Source organism: Engraulis encrasicolus, chromosome 9 (assembly GCF_034702125.1).
Source record: "Engraulis encrasicolus isolate BLACKSEA-1 chromosome 9, IST_EnEncr_1.0, whole genome shotgun sequence".
Classification (NCBI taxonomy): Eukaryota; Metazoa; Chordata; class Actinopteri; order Clupeiformes; family Engraulidae; genus Engraulis; species Engraulis encrasicolus.
In genome coordinates, this window is record NC_085865.1 from 26,432,034 (window position 1) to 26,450,217 (window position 18,184).

Sequence of the window (18,184 nt, forward strand, 5' to 3'; positions counted from 1 at the left end):
CAGCTCATCTCTTGCTAATGATGTAGGCAAATGTATACACCTCTATAATGCGCTTCTATTCTTATCTACATTTTCCATTCCCTGATTTTTCATTCCTTCACTGTCTCACTCTCCATTCCAACTATCTCTCGCTGTCTCTCTCTCCTTTTCTATGTGTTATGATGAAGTGGCAGTGCTGACACATTTTAGGCTACATGAATTGAATGAAATGTTCTATTATCCAAATAAATGATGGTGATGGTATTACTATCACCATGGGCAGCTGTCGTCCATAGTTAGAGAGTCGATCTTTAGAGCAGAAGCTTGCAGGTACAAATTCCACCCCACCTCGTTGGACTGTAACCATATCCTACAATAACTGCAAGTCACTTTGGATAAATGTGATGTAATCTCCAGCGGCTTCAAGTAAATTAGACAGGTGCTTGTTGGGGCATGAATCCAGGTTGACCATGACACTAAAGGGCAAAGTGAGGTATGGTGGGAGGTACTATGTGAGGGACACTCTGAGTGGGTCTACTTCCTAAAAGGTGAAAGAATGTGATTGAGTGAGCATGAGAATGAGCCTGGACAGTTTGGCCCAGTTTGGTTCAAATTTGGGCAAGGCAATTCCACTCCCCACTGTCACAGACAGCACCTCATCAATGAATAATGATTGAATGGTCACTTTCCCAACCTGCCTTTTCCGTCTGTCTGTCTGTCTGTGTCTGTGTCTGTGTCTGTGTCTGTGTCTGTCTGTCTGTCTGTCTGTCTGTCTGTCTGTCTGTCTGTCTGTCTGTCTGTCTGTCTGTCTGTCTCTCTCTCTCTCTCTCTCTCTCTCTCTCTCTCTCTCTCTCTCTCTCTCTCTCTCGCCAGTATTTACTTGACATCCACTGACCCATACGGACTTGACCACCACACCCACCACCAGACACGAGCTTACCCTCCAAGCCTGAGGTAGCCTTTACGCCCCTCAAATGTTAAGCAATTCACTGACCTTTGCCAAAACAAGTGTGGAGGAATGGGGATTCCTCCTTAGACTGCGAAGCGTGTTGTTTGCTGTATCCCTCTCTAAATATTTTATAAAAAGCCAAACTGTGAGACTGTCAGACAGACAGACAGAGAGACACAGGCATTGCAGACCTTGGTCCGACCTTCTCCAAAGGACCAGGTAATAAAACATTCTTTCTGAAGCTCTGAAGTCCTGCACCTATCGTTCAGTTTATTACCAGCAATGAAAATCTGCCATCCAAATTGTCTCAATAAAATAATAATTAACCCAGCTGACCGTTGCAAAGGCACGGGACAGGGTGAGGCTGTTACAGTTAATAAGGCAATTCTTCACACTCTTCCCTTACATGGAGAATTTGCAGCCAACAACCAAATCACCTCCATCCCGGGAGTTTTGGATGTTTAATAAAGGATGGGAATCATATTTTAGACAAAAGTATAGCAATAAAAACAGAATCATGGGGGAATATGTGGAGTTGCAATACTGCATTCTAAGCAAAACAACATTCATTACTGACTCAGCCATAAATAAAATACCAGCCCCTTGTCCAGAAGATTTGGATACACCAACGATAAATGAGCAAACAACCAAACAAACAAATAAAAACAAATAGCAACCAACCAAATAACTAAATCAGAGCATGATATATATAGGGATATATATCATGTATAGGGATTGCTTCAGTACAGTGTGTTTTCTTTTTTGGCTCTTCTGTAGATATTTGCAAAGGAAAGTAGAAAGAGAATGTAGCTTTCATTGATGCTTGTACTCTATACACAGCAAATTCCCCAGTGTTAAATTTCCAGAGTTCAGGCAAATGAACACCACCTAGTGTTAAATATCTCATTCGCGACACCCTTGGAGTTCACACAGGCCTGGTGCTGTTGTTAATTGTTAGAGTTCCTTCATGTGAACACCAATCAGTGTTGGGTTCTACATCCGGGATATTTTGCTGAACATTTTCAAAAATCCGGTGATCCGCCATTTTCTCTAAGCCGTTTCAGAAGTCGCCTCATGTGAAGTGTTGGGAGAATAGATTTCGAGTGGTAAGTTATTACATTTATATAATTTAGTAATAGCTGTCCATTTTGGAGTGTTTCTCGTTTTAGGCCTATTTATAGTGTATTTTTCAATATTGAGCTGTCTGTGTGTAGATTGTAGACCCTAGTGGTTAAGTCGTATTCGTCTCGAGGTCAAGGTTAGCATTTACTGGTAACAACCAACGTTGTTTTTTAAGGACTTCAGTGATTAACAATATGAATATTACAATATTACAACCATACTTCATTTTACACGATACAACACTCTCAGTGCAATCGTTTTGTAGGCCTATGCTATGTAGTGTACTGGACAAAATGAATACTTTGCTGTGCTAAAGCCAATGTTCCATGTCTGTGGCTGAGGTTTTTTTTGTAATACGTTGAGCTCGTGGTGGCTACATCAGTGTGTGTTGCAATGCTAGCAAACTTCCCCACGTTTTAGCTAACTGGCATCACTTTCAGTAGGCTGTGGCGTGATTGACAAATCGTTCGCTTATTTTGTCTACAGGTAGCATATTTTCGGAAGCAATGATCCTCAAGGTGAAGTACCTGAATGTAAAGAAATACATCAAAATACCCGAGCCATGCATGGACTTATTCATGATTGAAGGTGAGTTTGACTGTTGGTATTACAAGGTTATAGCATAACAAGACGGAAATCATAACCTAAGATGGGTTTGGGATCACGTGTATTAGACTTAGGATATCCGAAATTGTGCCAACACTTCGCAAATTATCTTTGAATTACGCCGCGATTGATGCAGCCCCTTTATTCTGTTTGGGAACTCCGATATGCATATTATTTCACTCGAGGTTAAAAACGGAATGCATGCGCGTGGACACCAGCCCCGGCTAGCCCCACCACCCGTTTTCTTTTCATTAGCTCTCTCCCACCATATCCCACAGGGCAGGCTACAAGCTTTAATTTTATTGTCTTATGTGCATCAGTTTGCAATGGGAAGGACGGCGCAACCGTAGCATGACCACGTAGCTATGGAAAAACACTGACTATGTGACTGAGCTGTTCAAGGTGAGAATCACACTTGAGCGTGGCGTGGTAGCAGGATTGACCGTGCACGCCGACGCTGTCGGTGTTAAGGCTGTGCCACCCGATACCCCGCTGCCCTCTCGCTGCCACAACGCCACGCCGTAGTGTATCTGCCCCAATGGTGCCCAGCATACAGTTTGGCCACACCGTCAGCGTGTTTTTTTTCTCCGACTGTGGTGACGCATTCGGTCTAGGACTACTATTAAACTGGGTTGAGTCGGAGTAAGGACTAGGTTTTATGCGACGGCAGGTAGACCTTTGGCTTATTTCATGCTCCCGGTATGCAAAGACCACAAAAGAGCCAGGAAAGGAGCACAGGTTGTTCCCTCGTCGCTCAAAGTCTTCACTACACATTTGAATATGACTGGGGGTTGCTTTTATGACACTGTATCAAAGTGGCAACCTCAAGTTATTTTACCTGGGGTCATATGCAGTCACATTTTTAATGTATAGGCAGAGAATAGCTTAATATTGTAAATAACATTATCTGGTAGTATTGTGATTATATTTGGTATATTTAACTGTTGTGTGATGTCTCTGCATTTGGTATTGTCTGGGCTTTTAACAATGTGTTTGCTGACATTGTGACATCTGTTTTAAGGCGTTTAATATGCTTATTTCTAAACTTGTTTTTTTTAGTTAGACAAAAGTTTTCCATACCAGAAGGCAAGAACTTGACTGTCACTGATGATGGTGGAACAGAAGTAGATGCCGATGTCTTTCCTGAATTGGTGTCCAATGATCTCTGTTTCGTCATTCATGATGCTGATTCAGGAGGTATGTGGTGTTGGTTGCATTGTTACACAATACAAAACAATGTTGGTAAAGGAGATGTGGAAAGGTTGCCTTAAAGGTGCACCGTGTAATATTTTAGTAGTTTATGACTAGAATTCATGCTGCCCATTAACAAATAATAACTTTTTCATGAATACTTACCACCTCATTCCACCACAAGTATTATGACTGAAAATTACATTTTTCATAATATGAAAAGAGTATCCTCTCCATTGTCCATCATTATCTCCAGAAATGGACAGTTTTTTAGCTGCAAAACCTGCTGTACTAGTACATATTAGTTAAGGCATTAAATATTCATGAAAAGATCCAATTTGGCAGACTGCACAGTTTCAATGAGGAGTGTAGTTGCAATACCTACCCTGATCACCATCCTACTCAGTGCACCTTTAAACTAAATGTAAGTTACAATATGTAATTGCATTTTTGTTTTATTTCTGTTTTGCTAGAGTTTTCTCTCAGCGAGTCCTCCAGCCTCACTGATACATGCTCATTGACAAGCAGCCAGGATAGCATGGCTGAAGTAAGCCTCTGTAAACAAGCACGTTTGGAAGAAGAGTTGCTACAGAGTGTCCCAGCCAGAGATGTGAGGATGCAGTTTTTTATTTACAGAATAGCCTGCATTGTTGGATTTTATATCTGTTTTGTGACGTTGTGTGTATGCTAATTTAAGAAAATTATCTAGAGAAGAGGGCAGAGAATTACCTAATTCACCTGTACACTTATGTTAGCTGCTATTGATGCATGTCTTTGCCAATTATTTCAGCTTGTGAAAAAGGTGTTGTTGGATAAACCTGGTGGAGCAGCAGTCCTGAAGGAGTATGAGGACACTGGAAGTATTTGTGACAGTTCCAGGCGACAAATGGTCAACATTTTAGCTGCACACATGACTGAAACCGAAGGGTACGGAAGCCTGAAATTATTTTCATACTTAAGGGTTGAGATGCAAGGCCCCCTAATAGCCATGATACAAATACTCTGTTTATTTATTTTTTTAAAGGGAGAGGGGCTGAATTGTAAATATTCTAAATTCAGAGATACAGCCTATTCTTTGTAAACCAATCACACATGCACTTAGAAAGTTGTGGGCCTCAGTCCTTCTTTTACATTGTCTTTCTAGTACTCTAATATTATTGTAATGTTCACTGTTTTTCAGGAGAGTTCCACAACGGCTGACAAGGGAGAAATATGCCCTTGGTATCATAACCTTGTTCCCATCTCTGAAAGACCCATTGTCTAGGAAAGGCTATGTAAGTTGAAGGAAACGTTTTGCATTTTTTCATGGTGATTGCCATTTCAATTTGGACATTGATAAAGAATGTATTGTAATATGTTCTTCTCAGTGTGTTGCTTCTGTTTAACGTCAGTGATGCCAGCAGATGTTATGGTTTAAAGAGGTGGTCTGTGTGGATGTTTGTACGGGATGGAATGTGTGATGATGCAAGTGGCAGTGTACCTAATAGTGTAGGTTGAGAAGTCAAGTCACACTTATCAACCCCAAACTGCTACCAAACAAAATAGGCAAAGGATTAAAAAAATATGAAAAAAATAATGACCGTTATCTGGCCTAACAGTGGTTCTGTAATCCTTCGTTAGGAACACTTCTATGATGCCCAAAGTGGGTCAGGTTTCCTGGCCTGGCGGCTGAAGACGATCCAGAGGAAGACGAAGCTTCACTCTCCAACTCCAAATAACCCCAAGACTATGACAGGAGGGCCGACATGCGCCAGGGACATCGGCCAGGGCGGTGAGCAGGATGAATCGTGCAAGGAGGCCATTTCCCTCATGACCCACACGAATGACGATGACATTATCTTCCAGAAGATGCGCGAAACCTTCGCATATAGGCAGAAACTTATCCACAGCCCAGACACTTCGGCCAGCGTTCTGTCGGTTTTCCCGAGATTGTTGGACACGAAAGGATTGGTAAGTGGTATTGCTAATTATATTGTTTAATATTGACCATTTATTGTAAGGGTCGATTCTCAAACAAGGTAAAATGTATTTTTAGTCGTTTATTCTCAATGTATGCTGGCTCTTCATATTTTTATGAATATTTACCAAGTTTTGGCAATTAACTATTTTTCTACTTGTCTCTGAAATGTATAATGAATACCAAGACATTGGTGGTGATGGTAAATATACAGAAGAAACACATTTGTGAATGGGCAGCATACATTCTTGAAGTAAATGACTAAACCATTAAATGCTCTACCCTTCAGAAGTTTGCAACAACACTTTGAGAGCTACACATCTCAACAAATATAATCCGAGTATATTGCTGTACTCATTGCTGCCTGCGCTACTAGGCTATATATTGTTGTATTCTGTACCTCTTAATTATTTCTTGCTTTGCATATCCCTTTACATCTGCTCTGTGTAATGTAATGTAGTTCTAAGTTGTATTCTTTCATGTCGTACTGTAGGTTCTTCAAGATTTCAGCCTCCTTTTTGGATCAGAGATATCCACCAGGCTTCTTGAAAGGTGGCCTTCCTACAAGCCCAAGCTCATCAAAGAAGCATCGTCACTTGCCCAAACACCACTGTTGCAGCGACTGTTGCAGTCGGCCAGGGAGGAGCCAGTGTTGTCATCTGCAGACAACTTGCAAGGTAACAATTCTTCACCTCAACCCCGCCCAACCCATTGATGTCTAAAGCACCTGCAAAAAACACATACTGAATGCCTAAGCCCATGTTGGAAAGGTTGCCGCCAGCCTGTAAAACTAGATTTAAAAATAAATTGCATTTAAACCCTCATCTTGCACAAGAATATGTTCATTCAGCTGTTATCTATCCACATTTTTATTAAAAAAGCTAAAATACCAAGACCCTGAATGCAGCGTATATGTCTCCAGACACCAAAGCTCAAGCAACATGAGTCATCAGGCTAAAATGGGTTAATCTATTTGTTTATTAGTTCATTTTTCATGTCTTCACACAAATGAAATGTGGTTTGGACTGTCATATTGTAGAGTTTCTTTTGCATGCCTAGTAATGTTCATTATTGATGCCTCACCTTCAAACCCTACCCTCAATTCAGGATGGGACAGTGATATGTCTACACTACTCCTGCTCTTGCACATCCTGTCACCTCAGTCTACTGGGAGGAAGAGGACCTACAAGATCAGCACAAGTCGAGCAATGGACAATCTCGTGGTGTTTCACAAGGTGTGTGATATCTGTGTACACAGTGTTGTCCCTGAAATTTCACATGGTGTGTGATTTCTCTGTACAGTGTTGTACCTGAAATTTCACAAGGTGTATGATTTGTGCACACAGTTTTGTCCCTGAAAGGAAATGTAATACATTTGAACATGATCTTGATGCATTTTTTCTTTTTTCTTCTTCTCTGTTACTTCTAGTCATGCCAGAGCCTTGATGAGCACCTTGATGCAGATGACCGTCGACAGCCATATCTGCTTGCTTCAGGACTCCACAAGAAAGCCATCAGCAACTACTACATCGTCATGGATAAGAAGCTAATTCCTTGCCAAGGAAACACTTCTCTGGCGGCATTCGACGAGCTCTTCAAGGTCCATTTTGTTTTCAGTTTGAGCTATGATGAGAGTCTCCACACAATGTTCACCTTCCTTCAGACCACGGTGTACAACATCGACGTGGGAAGTACCAGAGAGTCTCCTAAAGTAAGAGAACTGAGAGCAAAGCTGATGAATGATCATGTTTAGGTGCTATGTTTGTAAGTCACTTCATAGTTCAGGAAGTTACCTGATACAGCACCTTAAACTTTTACATGGCTTGTATCCTGGCAAGAAGTTAAATTTGTTATGCGCACAGGATGGTTGCTCTTTGGAGTTCAAAAGTTACTCTGGTTTCCGTAAGCATCTTAAACGCTGGCACAGTGACCACAGTGACGATGCTGAACCAAGTTCTTCACATGAACTATCCTTTGGTACGCCGGCTCTGCCCCTGGATAGAAGTTTCTCTCCTGAGGAATCTTTGAACTTGCCTCAAAACTTGAGTGAAAATGGACATTCTTCAGAATGCAATCCGAATGGACGCTCTGTTAACTCAAAAGACATGTGTGGTGCCATTATTTCGAAGTTACAAGGCGGTGGGTGTTCAACCAGTTTAATTTTATCAGTCATAGAAAGTATGGAGGAATATGTCGACTACATGCACATGGACATCAAGGATCAGGTCTTAGAGGTTGTTCCAGACTCTAACCCAAGTAGAGAGCCAGTGGAGGCTGTGTTTAACCACTTAAAAAATCATTTTTCTGATCTCAACACAGAAAGTAAATGGAGCAAATATTTCTGTTCAAAATGGGGAGTTGTACAACCTGTAGAGGTCCATTTAGGAGTAAGATATGACTCTAAGATAAACAAAGTATCTGGACTTTATGAACAATTACCTGTCAATGACAACTTTGTCTACATACCATTGTTTGAAACTTTACATTTTATTTTCAAAAATGAGTTGATTTGCAGCCACATCCAGTCTGCTCAATTTAGTGATCTTTATTCTGATTTTTGTGATGGTAGTTACTTCAAATCAAATCAGTTGTTCTCCTCATTTAAATATGCGTTGCAGATCCAGGTTTATTATGATGAGTTCGAAACCGGGAATCCTCTTGGATCTAGGCAGGGGGTCCATAAGTTGGGATGTTTATATTTTACATTAAGAAACCTTCCACCGCATCTCAATTCATCTTTGATGAATATTCATCTTGTCTCTCTGTTTCATGCTCAAGATGTCAAAAAATATGGCCTAGATAAAATACTTGCACCATTTGTAGATGATATTAAAAAGCTGGAGGTTAGTGGAATGAAAGTGTCATTTACTGATACAGTTCTGTTTGGGACAATATCACAGATAACAGGTGACAATTTGGGCCTGAATGGAATTCTTGGGTATGTAGAGTCCTTTTCTGCAACATACTATTGCAGATTATGTTTAACGGACAAGGACACAGCTCAGACTGTATTCAGTGAACATGACCCACGAGTTTTATTGCGATCAAAGGAGTCAAATGAGCAGCATTACAAACATCTGAAGGATTCTGGTGATGGTTCATGTTATGGAATTAAACGTAACAGCATTCTTAATCAGTTAAAATATTTCAGTGTTGCTGATAATGTTGTCGTTGACATAATGCATGATCTGCTTGAGGGCGTGGCACAATATGAAGTTAGGCTTCTGTTTGACTATCTAGCTAAGAATTTCACTACCACAGAGCACATCCTGTTGAGAGTTTATGGGTACAGTTATGGATATTTGGATAGGAAAAACAGGCCCACAAAGATAAATATACAGGGTAATCGGCTAGGTCTTAACGCAAGTCAAATGATGTGTCTTTTGAGAAACATTCCCCTCATTTTTGGCAACATTGTGCCAGAGGGAAACACTAATTGGAATTTACTATTATTACTTCTTGATATTGTTAACATTGTCTTTTCTACTAGCATCTCTGAGGGCATGACTGTATATTTGGGGTCTCTTATTGCAGAACATCACAGATTATTTAAGGAGCTTTACCCAACTCAAAATTTGATCCCAAAGCATCACCTAATGATTCATTATCCTGGTGTGATTAGAAAAATAGGTCCTTTGATTCATGTTTGGACTATGAGATACGAAGGAAAACACCGGTTCTTTAAGAACAGCATTAAAAATTTCAAAAACGTGACAAAATGTTTAGCACAGAAGCATCAGTTAGCCATTGCCTATCATTGGGAGTCACTTGGTGCTAGAGGTATTGAGTCAGGTCCAGTAAAAGCTCAAACACTGAGCGAATCGGATTATGATCAACTAATTTGTGAACACTTTCAGATGGACAGGCTTACTACTGTGTCTTCCACGTCATGGGTGAAATGTAACGGGCTTGAATATCATCTTGGAGCTATTGTTTGTGTCGATGTGGAAGATGAGGTGCCAGTGTTTGGGAAAATTATGGTAATAATTCTTAACAATGCTGAGATCACTTTTGTTGTCATGGAAACGAAGACTGTTTATGTCGAGCACCTTCATGCATTTCAGGTCGAAGAATGTAACCACTTTTATATAGTTAAGAAAGATGATCTGCACCACAGCAAACCATTTGATGTTCAGATGTCCTATGGGTGCGATGCTTTGTTCTATGTTGTCCCAGATTGCTGTCTCTTCTGAGCACAATGTGATCAAAATAAAACAACAATGTGTAATATTGCATTCTTTTGTATGTATTTTTAATTGATGCTGTAATTAGTTTGCTTAAGCCTTAACCATACTTTTGGCCCAGAAGAATTATATTGTTAAAAGACAAAAAATAAAGGAGATATTGATCACCAGGTTAGTGAGAATGTAACACTTTTTTATAGTAAGAAATTAACACTGTTGGAGTAGGCTTTCAATTAAGATTCAACAATGTCATGGTGTTAAAATGCCACCATGTTAGTGTTACTGTGAACACTAACCTGTAGTTAAAAAGTGACACTGTTGGAGTAGGCTTTCAATTAAGATTCAACAATTTCATGGTGTTAAAATGCCACCATGTTAGTGTTGGTGTGAACACTAACCTGTAGTTAAAAAGTGACACTGTTAGAGTAAGGCTATCAATGATTCAACAATCATCTGGTGTTAATACCTAACTCTTACAGTGTTAACATCCTTACACTGAGTTAGTGTTGTATTTATAACACTGCCAAAAGTGTTAAATTAACACTGACGCAGTGGTCCCCATATATACACTGGGAAAGTGTTAAAATTGACTCTGTTGGTGTTAAAATTCCAAATGGGAATTTGCTGTGTACGTTCCCTGGACTGTTCTATCACATCATCTGGTGAATTACACACATTAACTGGCTGCAGGCAGATGGGCCATTAGTAAATTAGATCTGTATACACTCTTGAGCATGTAGGCTGTGCTTCAGAATGAAGCAAGCACATGCAGAACCTTTAACACAGGGGTAGGAAATCTATGTCTTGAGGGCCGTTTGTGGCCCTTGAGGCCATTTTATCCAGCCCCTGATGTAATTATAATGTTATGCAGCTTCACATGAAATATGACATGTTTTGTAATGGAATCTCAGACAATACATTTGCAATACATTTAGGTTATATCCAAGGGACCTACAGAACTGTGTGTTCTGTTTTAAAGGTGGCTGCCTTCAATATAGGCCTAAAATGCAGGGGGAAATCCTGGTTTGTGTTCATAGTATGGCCCTCGGAGGACTTGTACGGCCCTTGGATGAATTTGAAGTGGCCCCTCGAATGAAAAAGGTTCCCCAGCCCTGCTTAAACAAATCACTGTCTACAGCAGGGGTGTCAAACTCATTTTGGTCCGGGGGCCGCATACAACCCATGTGGACCTGAAGCGGGCCGCATTAGTAACATCATCGCGAAAAAAAAAAAAACGTAAAGCAGAGGATTACTGTTCAGTACTATCACGTTTTAAGTGTGTTGAATATGTTGAAAGCAATGCAATACTGATAATCCTATGCAAAATTTCCTTGACTTCATTCATTCATTGCCAACCGTCAATGAATTAGATATGGGACAGTTCATTTTGGCAGGGCGTCTGGGGGTGTTCCCCCAGAAAATGTTGTATTTCTTCGATGTAATTTCCTGCATTTTCACGCACTCTAACATCCCGTTTTCAGTTTCAGCTTAATAGGAACCAATACAAATCCAATTATATTTATTATTTAATTACAACCAATACCAATACAATACGAATAAGAAGTATTAACATTTTATCTCTATATATGAGGTCTATAAAATATGAGCTTGTTAATGTCATGCAGGTATCGATTTTGCCCCGAGGGGCCTAACTGCGCATTTCGGTTATTTCATTGAAAAAAAAAAAAAAAATTTTTTTTTTTTTTTTACATCCGGGCCAGATGGAACCCTCAGGTTTGACACCCCTGGTCTACAGACATCTGGATGCAAAAAATGCTTATCCAAGCTTTGCATTGAAAAAAATTTAACAATTGGACATTGAAACAATAAATTGGGGTCATGTGATTTTGTTATTATGAGAATCAGATCATACTCTGTATGTAAGCCTTGTGCTGAATTTTGATCAAATATGGAAAAAGCCTCATACTCTGAACACTTGCAAATTCTTTTTGATCCACACACACATAGAATGGAAAATGTTATTACTGAATCTATCATTCAAACTGTGGTGTGGTACAGACTGGCAAATGGACCAGCATGTCTTGCATTGTAAATGGATAGTTCACGCCACAACCAAAATAGGTTCCATTGTCAAATCCCCATGTAGAGATCAAGCCATCTATAAGCCCACTTTGTTCCAGGAGGCTGTTTCACTCGACTTCATTCACTGTACTCACTGTATTCACTGTAACATTTAAGCGTGCCATCTTAATGGCATGTTAAGTATGGGACTCTTATATTCTCAATGTGCACAATAGTCCTTCACCCAGTCGTGAGAAACCCCTCCAAAGCACTATGGTTTCGGTGCAAAGGTTAAACCTTTTTTCTCATGCAGAGATTAAAGACAAGTCCTCTGACACACGCTCACCATCTCCCATGCTGATGATTGAGGGATTGAAGAGGTCATGTCCTTAATCATTCTTGGATGGAAATGTATCTCTCCAGTCGATCACAACATCTCGGTTCTATTGCCTCACATTAGATAAGTGGAAACGAACGCGAGTCACCTAATTTCTCTCTGTCCCTGCATGCAGGGCTGCTGACAGCTTTTGCTGGGCCCAGGACAAAATCATCTGAAAGGGCCCCCTACCCTAAACATACCCAATACAATTCTGGGCCCCCTATCTCCATGGGCCCTGGACAACATACCCCTTTGTCCCCTTGTCTTCGGGCCTACCTGTATGCATCACATTCATGTGTGGCCCCTATTCTGAAAAGATAATATCCACTTGCATGCCACCTCGGGTTGCTGGCACACAGTGCAAAACCTTTCCTCCCACACACTGAACTCTAATGAGCTATTTCATATAATTCTCTGTGCATGACACAAGGTCTGTTTTCAGCATCTTTATTCACCCACCTTTTTCAGTCTGAAAATGCAATCTTGTGCTTTTTATAATTGGCATATCTCCGTGAACAACGGTGCTTGTCGATCTCTTCTACTGTGCAGTATGTTGTAAGGGATAATGTATTGTCCACACGTGACTATAGGAAAATATTTCCAGATAGTCACGTGTGGACAATACATTATCCCGCTTATTATACAGCCTTTGCCAACATTAGAAAGCATAAATAGCTAACGAGTAGTTTATAGTAACGGGTTTATTGCCATTTTGTAGCGTGCGCAAAGAAAGATAGTTTATGGAACGCTCATAATTTAAAAAGGTTACCAAGCATTACATTACATTAGTATTTAGCAGACGCCTTTGTTCAAAGCGACTTACAAGAAGCAATTTAAACAAGACCAGGGTAAGGCACAGTGTACAGTTGCAACACTGATTGCATTGTCCTACAAAGAGTAAAGAAGAGGACAATGCATTAAAAAGCAGGGCTGTAGTCAAGACCACCTTTGTAGAGTCCAAGACAAGTCCAAGACCAGAATAGTCAAGTCCGAGACGAGTCTGAGTCAAAAGAGTTTCGAGTCCGAGACAAGATCAAGTCCAACAACATTCGAGTCCAAGTCAAGTCCGAGTCACATGTCGGTCAGTGTTAAATGATGAAAAGGATAACTGTCAATTATGAGAATGTTTGAAGGTAACCTATATGCCATGGATGTGAAGACAAACTTTTATGTTGTTGGATATCAAGCTCCACTCTATTTTGCTTAGAGCATTGGCTATCATAAATTCTAAAGACAGACCCGGTCGAGTCCAAAAGCTTAATTTAGCAAGACCAGTGTCCGAGTCCAAGACAAGTCCGAGTCCAATTGATAGCGAGTCCAAGACAAGTCCAAGTCCATAAAAAAACGGACTTGAGTCCGGACTCAGGCTACTACAGTACTACTACAGTACTACCAGCAACGTGCGTTAATCGTGCTGCCTGCTGCCTCTGTTACAAAAATCAGAAGGCAAGACATAGCCTATCAGTGAAGATATGACCGATCTACTTGCGGAGTGATCTCTGAAGTGACCAAAGACGTTGCCATTGGCAGTGGGAATTATTTAGTGGGCATTACAGAAAAATAGTGACCACCGAACGTTGGGGCCGCCCATTGAATGTGAATGTTAGCTCTCGCAACATTCTAGAAGGCCGTATAATAAATCCTGCTAAAAGATTAAACTCTTGGGTACATTGGTATGTTTTTTGGAAAGACTGTTTGCACACTCCTTTGGATTTGTGTGTACAGTACTGTATGTATGTATGTATGTATGTATGTATGTATGTATGTATGTATGTATGTATGTATGTATGTATGTATGTATGTATGTATGTATGTATGTATGTATTTGTGTATGTATGTATACTATGTACGTATGTGTATGTATGTACTGTATATATGTACTGTATATATGTATGTATGTATGTATGTATGTATGTACGTATGTATGTACGTATATATGTATGTTTATACTGTATGTATGTACATGTGTATATATGATGTGATGTAGAATGAAGGAACAAGGCAATGAGGGAACAATCCTAATGTGTACACCCTAATGGGTTTGCTTGATCGGACAGCCAGCCACCGAGTAATGATTCATCTTTCAGCATGCTGTGTCGCATATGAGATTAAAGTGGCAGAGGGATTAGATGGGCCGTGCTCACAGCCCGCCAGCCAGCCAGCCATCCCGCCATCCTCTGTTTGAGGGACGCCGCTCACAGCCAAACCAGCCATCCAGCCTCTGTGAGTGGGAACCTGATGAAGGGGAGATAAATGCTCCTGTTTCTCAAAATGAGTGTGAAATCATGTATTTCTTTCATGCAATAAACTCTTCCAATGGGACATATTTTTCATGGGAAATTTTTCATTTTGGCAATTTACCTTAGATCTAGCATAATTCCGATTTACTTACTGTCGTTTCAAGATTTTGAAACAGTAATCCACGCCTTCATAACATCTCGGCTGGATTACTGCAATGCCCTTTACTTTGGCCTCCCTCAATGCCAGCTAGCTCGACTGCAGTTGGTTCAGAATGCTGCGGCCAGGCTTTTAACAGGCACAAAGAAGTATGAACACATCTCCCCTGTCCTCTCCTCTCTCCATTGGCTCCCCATTAGTTTTAGGATTGAATTTAAAATTTTACTTTTGGTTTTTAAGGCACTAAATGGTCTGGCCCCTACCTACATCTCTGACATGCTGCAGCACCGCTCCGCTCCCACATCCCTTCGATCTGCCGACAAAAGTCTCCTCCACGTTCCCCGGTCCCGCCTCAAAACCAGGGGGGACCGTGCATTTGCTGTGGCAGCTCCTCGTCTTTGGAATGCTCTGCCCCCTGACATCAGATCTGCTCCTACAATCACTACTTTTAAATCCAGACTTAAAACTCATTTCTACATATTGGCCTTTGCTCCCTAGTTTCATCTTTTTTTTTCTTCTGTTTTTTTCCCCCTTATTTGTATTTACTTATTTTTCTTTATCCATGTAATTTTATCTTATTCACGGTGTGAAGGCCTTTTGTATCTTATGTGTTTTATTCTTACTGATGAATTTGTCTTGTTTTTAATCAAATTCTTAGTATTGCTTAATTTTAGTATTTTAGTCTGACACTGTACAGCGCTTTGGTCAGTTCCTGCTGTTTAAATGTGCTTTATAAATTAAACTTACTTACTTACTTACTTACTTACTTACTTACTTACTTACTTTCTTGGAAATGTTTTCTTGTTTTCTTTCTTTTTTTGCAGTGAGGGGCCTGATGTGGTCCTTGTGTGCCCTTGTCAACAAAGCTTCCTGAAGACCTCACACAATAGAATCTAATATTAGCACCCTTCGCCCCAATCCTCCCCCTGTCCCCCTTTTTCTCTATCTGCAAACTTGTGATACACAAAAGCCTGGTTACGGGGTGCCTATCTGTCCTTCAACCTCCCTCTCTTTCTTTCTTTCTTTCTTTCTTTCTTTCTTTCTTTCTTTCTTTCTTTCTCTTTCTCTCTCTCTCTCTCTCTCTCTCTCTCTCTCTCTCTCCCCCCTTATTTCATTTCCCTGAACAGGCCCAAACTTCAATCTGTTCTCTGGCGAGATTGAGCTGTATTGACACAGCTATTGTATGACTCTACCCATGGCTGTTTGAGTCTTCGAGTCTATCTGATGGGGACCCTGCAGGTAGGCTAATTGAATGAACTCTAAGCTTGTAAATAGCATTGCACGCCACACCACTTGTGGGTTCACAACAAAGAGAGGAGATCATTTTTCTGCAGGGAGAAAGTGGGTTGCTCTCACACTCAGCATTTCACACCAAGTGAACTAGACAAATGGCCTTATCCGTAAGTAACAGACTGCTTGACATTACATCAGATCAGAGCAGAAGAGTCAAACAGCCTCTCTGCTCTATTGAATTTGGTGAACACCTCCAAAGCATTGTCAGACAATGTTGTAACCGGTGTTGTTGATGCAACCATTTGTCTTGTGTATATGGGCAAAAAGGCCACCGGGTCGACAGAAACAGAAACTACTTGATATGGTTTCTCCAATCCAGTGTGCCCCACCATCTACGACTCACCCATCACTGGGGTCCCTCACACCGGGGTCTCCAATCCTGGGTGTCCATCACATGGAATTACGGCTCGCATACAATGGGTACGCTTCCGATGGCCTCAAGGTAACCATCCCACTTCTGACACCATTTGTAGAGAATGGGGGTAGAGTTGCACGGCTGGGACTCAGGGTACCAATCTGGGGCTTTGACCGCTAAACCAAAGAGCCAGGTTCGTTGGCAAGACAGTCAGAACACACCCACAACACTAATGATCCATCACAGTTTGAATGTTTTCCAATAGGTATTTTGTCATTGCTTATTGTCATACCATGTGTCATATTTGCTGAGATGTTAACCAAAGCAGCATATTTTCTTCTGGCACAGACTGCGCTTCAGATAACTCATCTTGAATGTGATCATGAAGAGATAGATTGCTTTTCTTTTCCATTAGGGACGTTTATTTGATGGATATCCATAGGAAACAATTGAGATGGAAAATGAGAAGAAAATGGCATTTTAGAATTGTAGTATTGGCCAGGAAATTTTACTAATTGCGACTACGCCACCCGAGGGGGGGTCACCTCGGGACACCCACTAACCCCCTGTTACCCAACAGATATTCACAGATCCCCAGGTTCGTGCACACTTCAAGGAGGAGACATGGGTTCAAACAAGACCAATTTTTATTAATTCTGTCAGGTCAATTTTTCATTCACTCTTTTCTTTTTCTTATATTTTCAATCATCAAACACAGATAGCCACTTTACAAACTGTGAGGGCGCTCCTCAACAGGAAGGGTTACAGTTGCTTGAGCACAATAAAAATAAATAACAATTTCAATTGCTCCACTACTATTGTAAGGAACTACTCAGGGCGGCTGCAACTCCACTAATATGCTAACCTAATAGCCACACTAGAGAAGCCTGTGCAAATGTTATGAAACTAACTGGGGGTGGGGCATAGGCTTACCGGGCAGTAGAGCGAGAGAAGAGGAAGTCCCAGAATATACACCACTCGTGAAGGAATAATAAAAAAAAACACAAAACACACAAAAATAATAAGATAAACACCCGTCGTGCGGCACAGCAAAGAAAGTGAAGAGGGGTCCACCACCAAGGTCTGCCTGCCGGTTGCCTCGCTCCAACCACACCTGTCCAAAATATAGAAGAGAGAAAAGGGGCTTGAGACACAGGATCGAGTACAGTGTATAGGCTATGTCAATTTTAGTACAGACTAATGCATTCCACTCTACTTAACTTTGCTATGTCAATGCTGCTCGAGGAGACACTGCGCCGAAGGAGTGCAGCCACCCTGGTTGAAAGGATAAAGTAGACCAATGTTAAGTACCCACCACTGAACACACACGCTCACACACACACGGAGACACGCCACACACACGCACACACCACACACACACAGACAGACAGACAGACACCCACTGGGACTGGAGAAGCCAGTCCCCCCAATGCAGTTAGACTGCTGCAATCTGAGGCAACAGACCTCAGAAGACCCAGTCAGGTCAAGTCCAACAAAATTAATCAACCCAACTAATAGAAAACAAGAAAAAGAAACATAAAAACGAATAAAACAGAATGTCTTCAGTTGAATTTGGTAAGACAACAAAAATAACAGCAGAAACATGTGAGGGGTATGCCTCTCACGAATACCCCCCGTCCACAAAATAATCACAAAATAGGGGTGTTGCACATTGCCACCTATGCAACCACAAAATAAATCAAATCAAAACTTAAACACAAAATAGCCTATGCGGTCAGCGGTGTTGCCG

General features: G+C 41.0%; 1 protein-coding gene across 1 annotated transcript; it reads left to right on the plus strand.

The window, feature by feature from the left end:
* Positions 1–3,761: 3,761 nt before the first annotated feature.
* LOC134455088 (uncharacterized) lies at positions 3,762–8,185 on the plus strand. Its single transcript, XM_063206148.1, has 8 exons — positions 3,762–3,853; positions 4,321–4,457; positions 4,638–4,774; positions 5,028–5,121; positions 5,468–5,797; positions 6,298–6,481; positions 6,912–7,039; positions 7,234–8,185. Exons 2-8 carry the CDS (start codon positions 4,386–4,388, stop codon positions 7,555–7,557), a joined length of 1,269 nt encoding a protein of 422 aa, XP_063062218.1. The 5' UTR covers positions 3,762–3,853; positions 4,321–4,385; the 3' UTR covers positions 7,558–8,185.
* The last annotated feature ends 9,999 nt before the right edge of the window (positions 8,186–18,184 follow it).

What these genes read in the sequence shown, in the direction of transcription:
- LOC134455088 (XM_063206148.1), top strand. Translation starts at nt 4,386, where the DNA reads ATGGCTGAAGTAAGCCTCTGTAAACAAGCACGTTTGGAAGAAGAGTTG. An exon ending in AGAGTGTCCCAGCCAGAGAT is followed by an intron (nt 4,458 to 4,637) that starts GTGAGGATGCAG and finishes CAATTATTTCAG; the next exon opens with CTTGTGAAAAAGGTGTTGTT. An exon ending in ATCTGCAGACAACTTGCAAG is followed by an intron (nt 6,482 to 6,911) that starts GTAACAATTCTT and finishes CCCTCAATTCAG; the next exon opens with GATGGGACAGTGATATGTCT.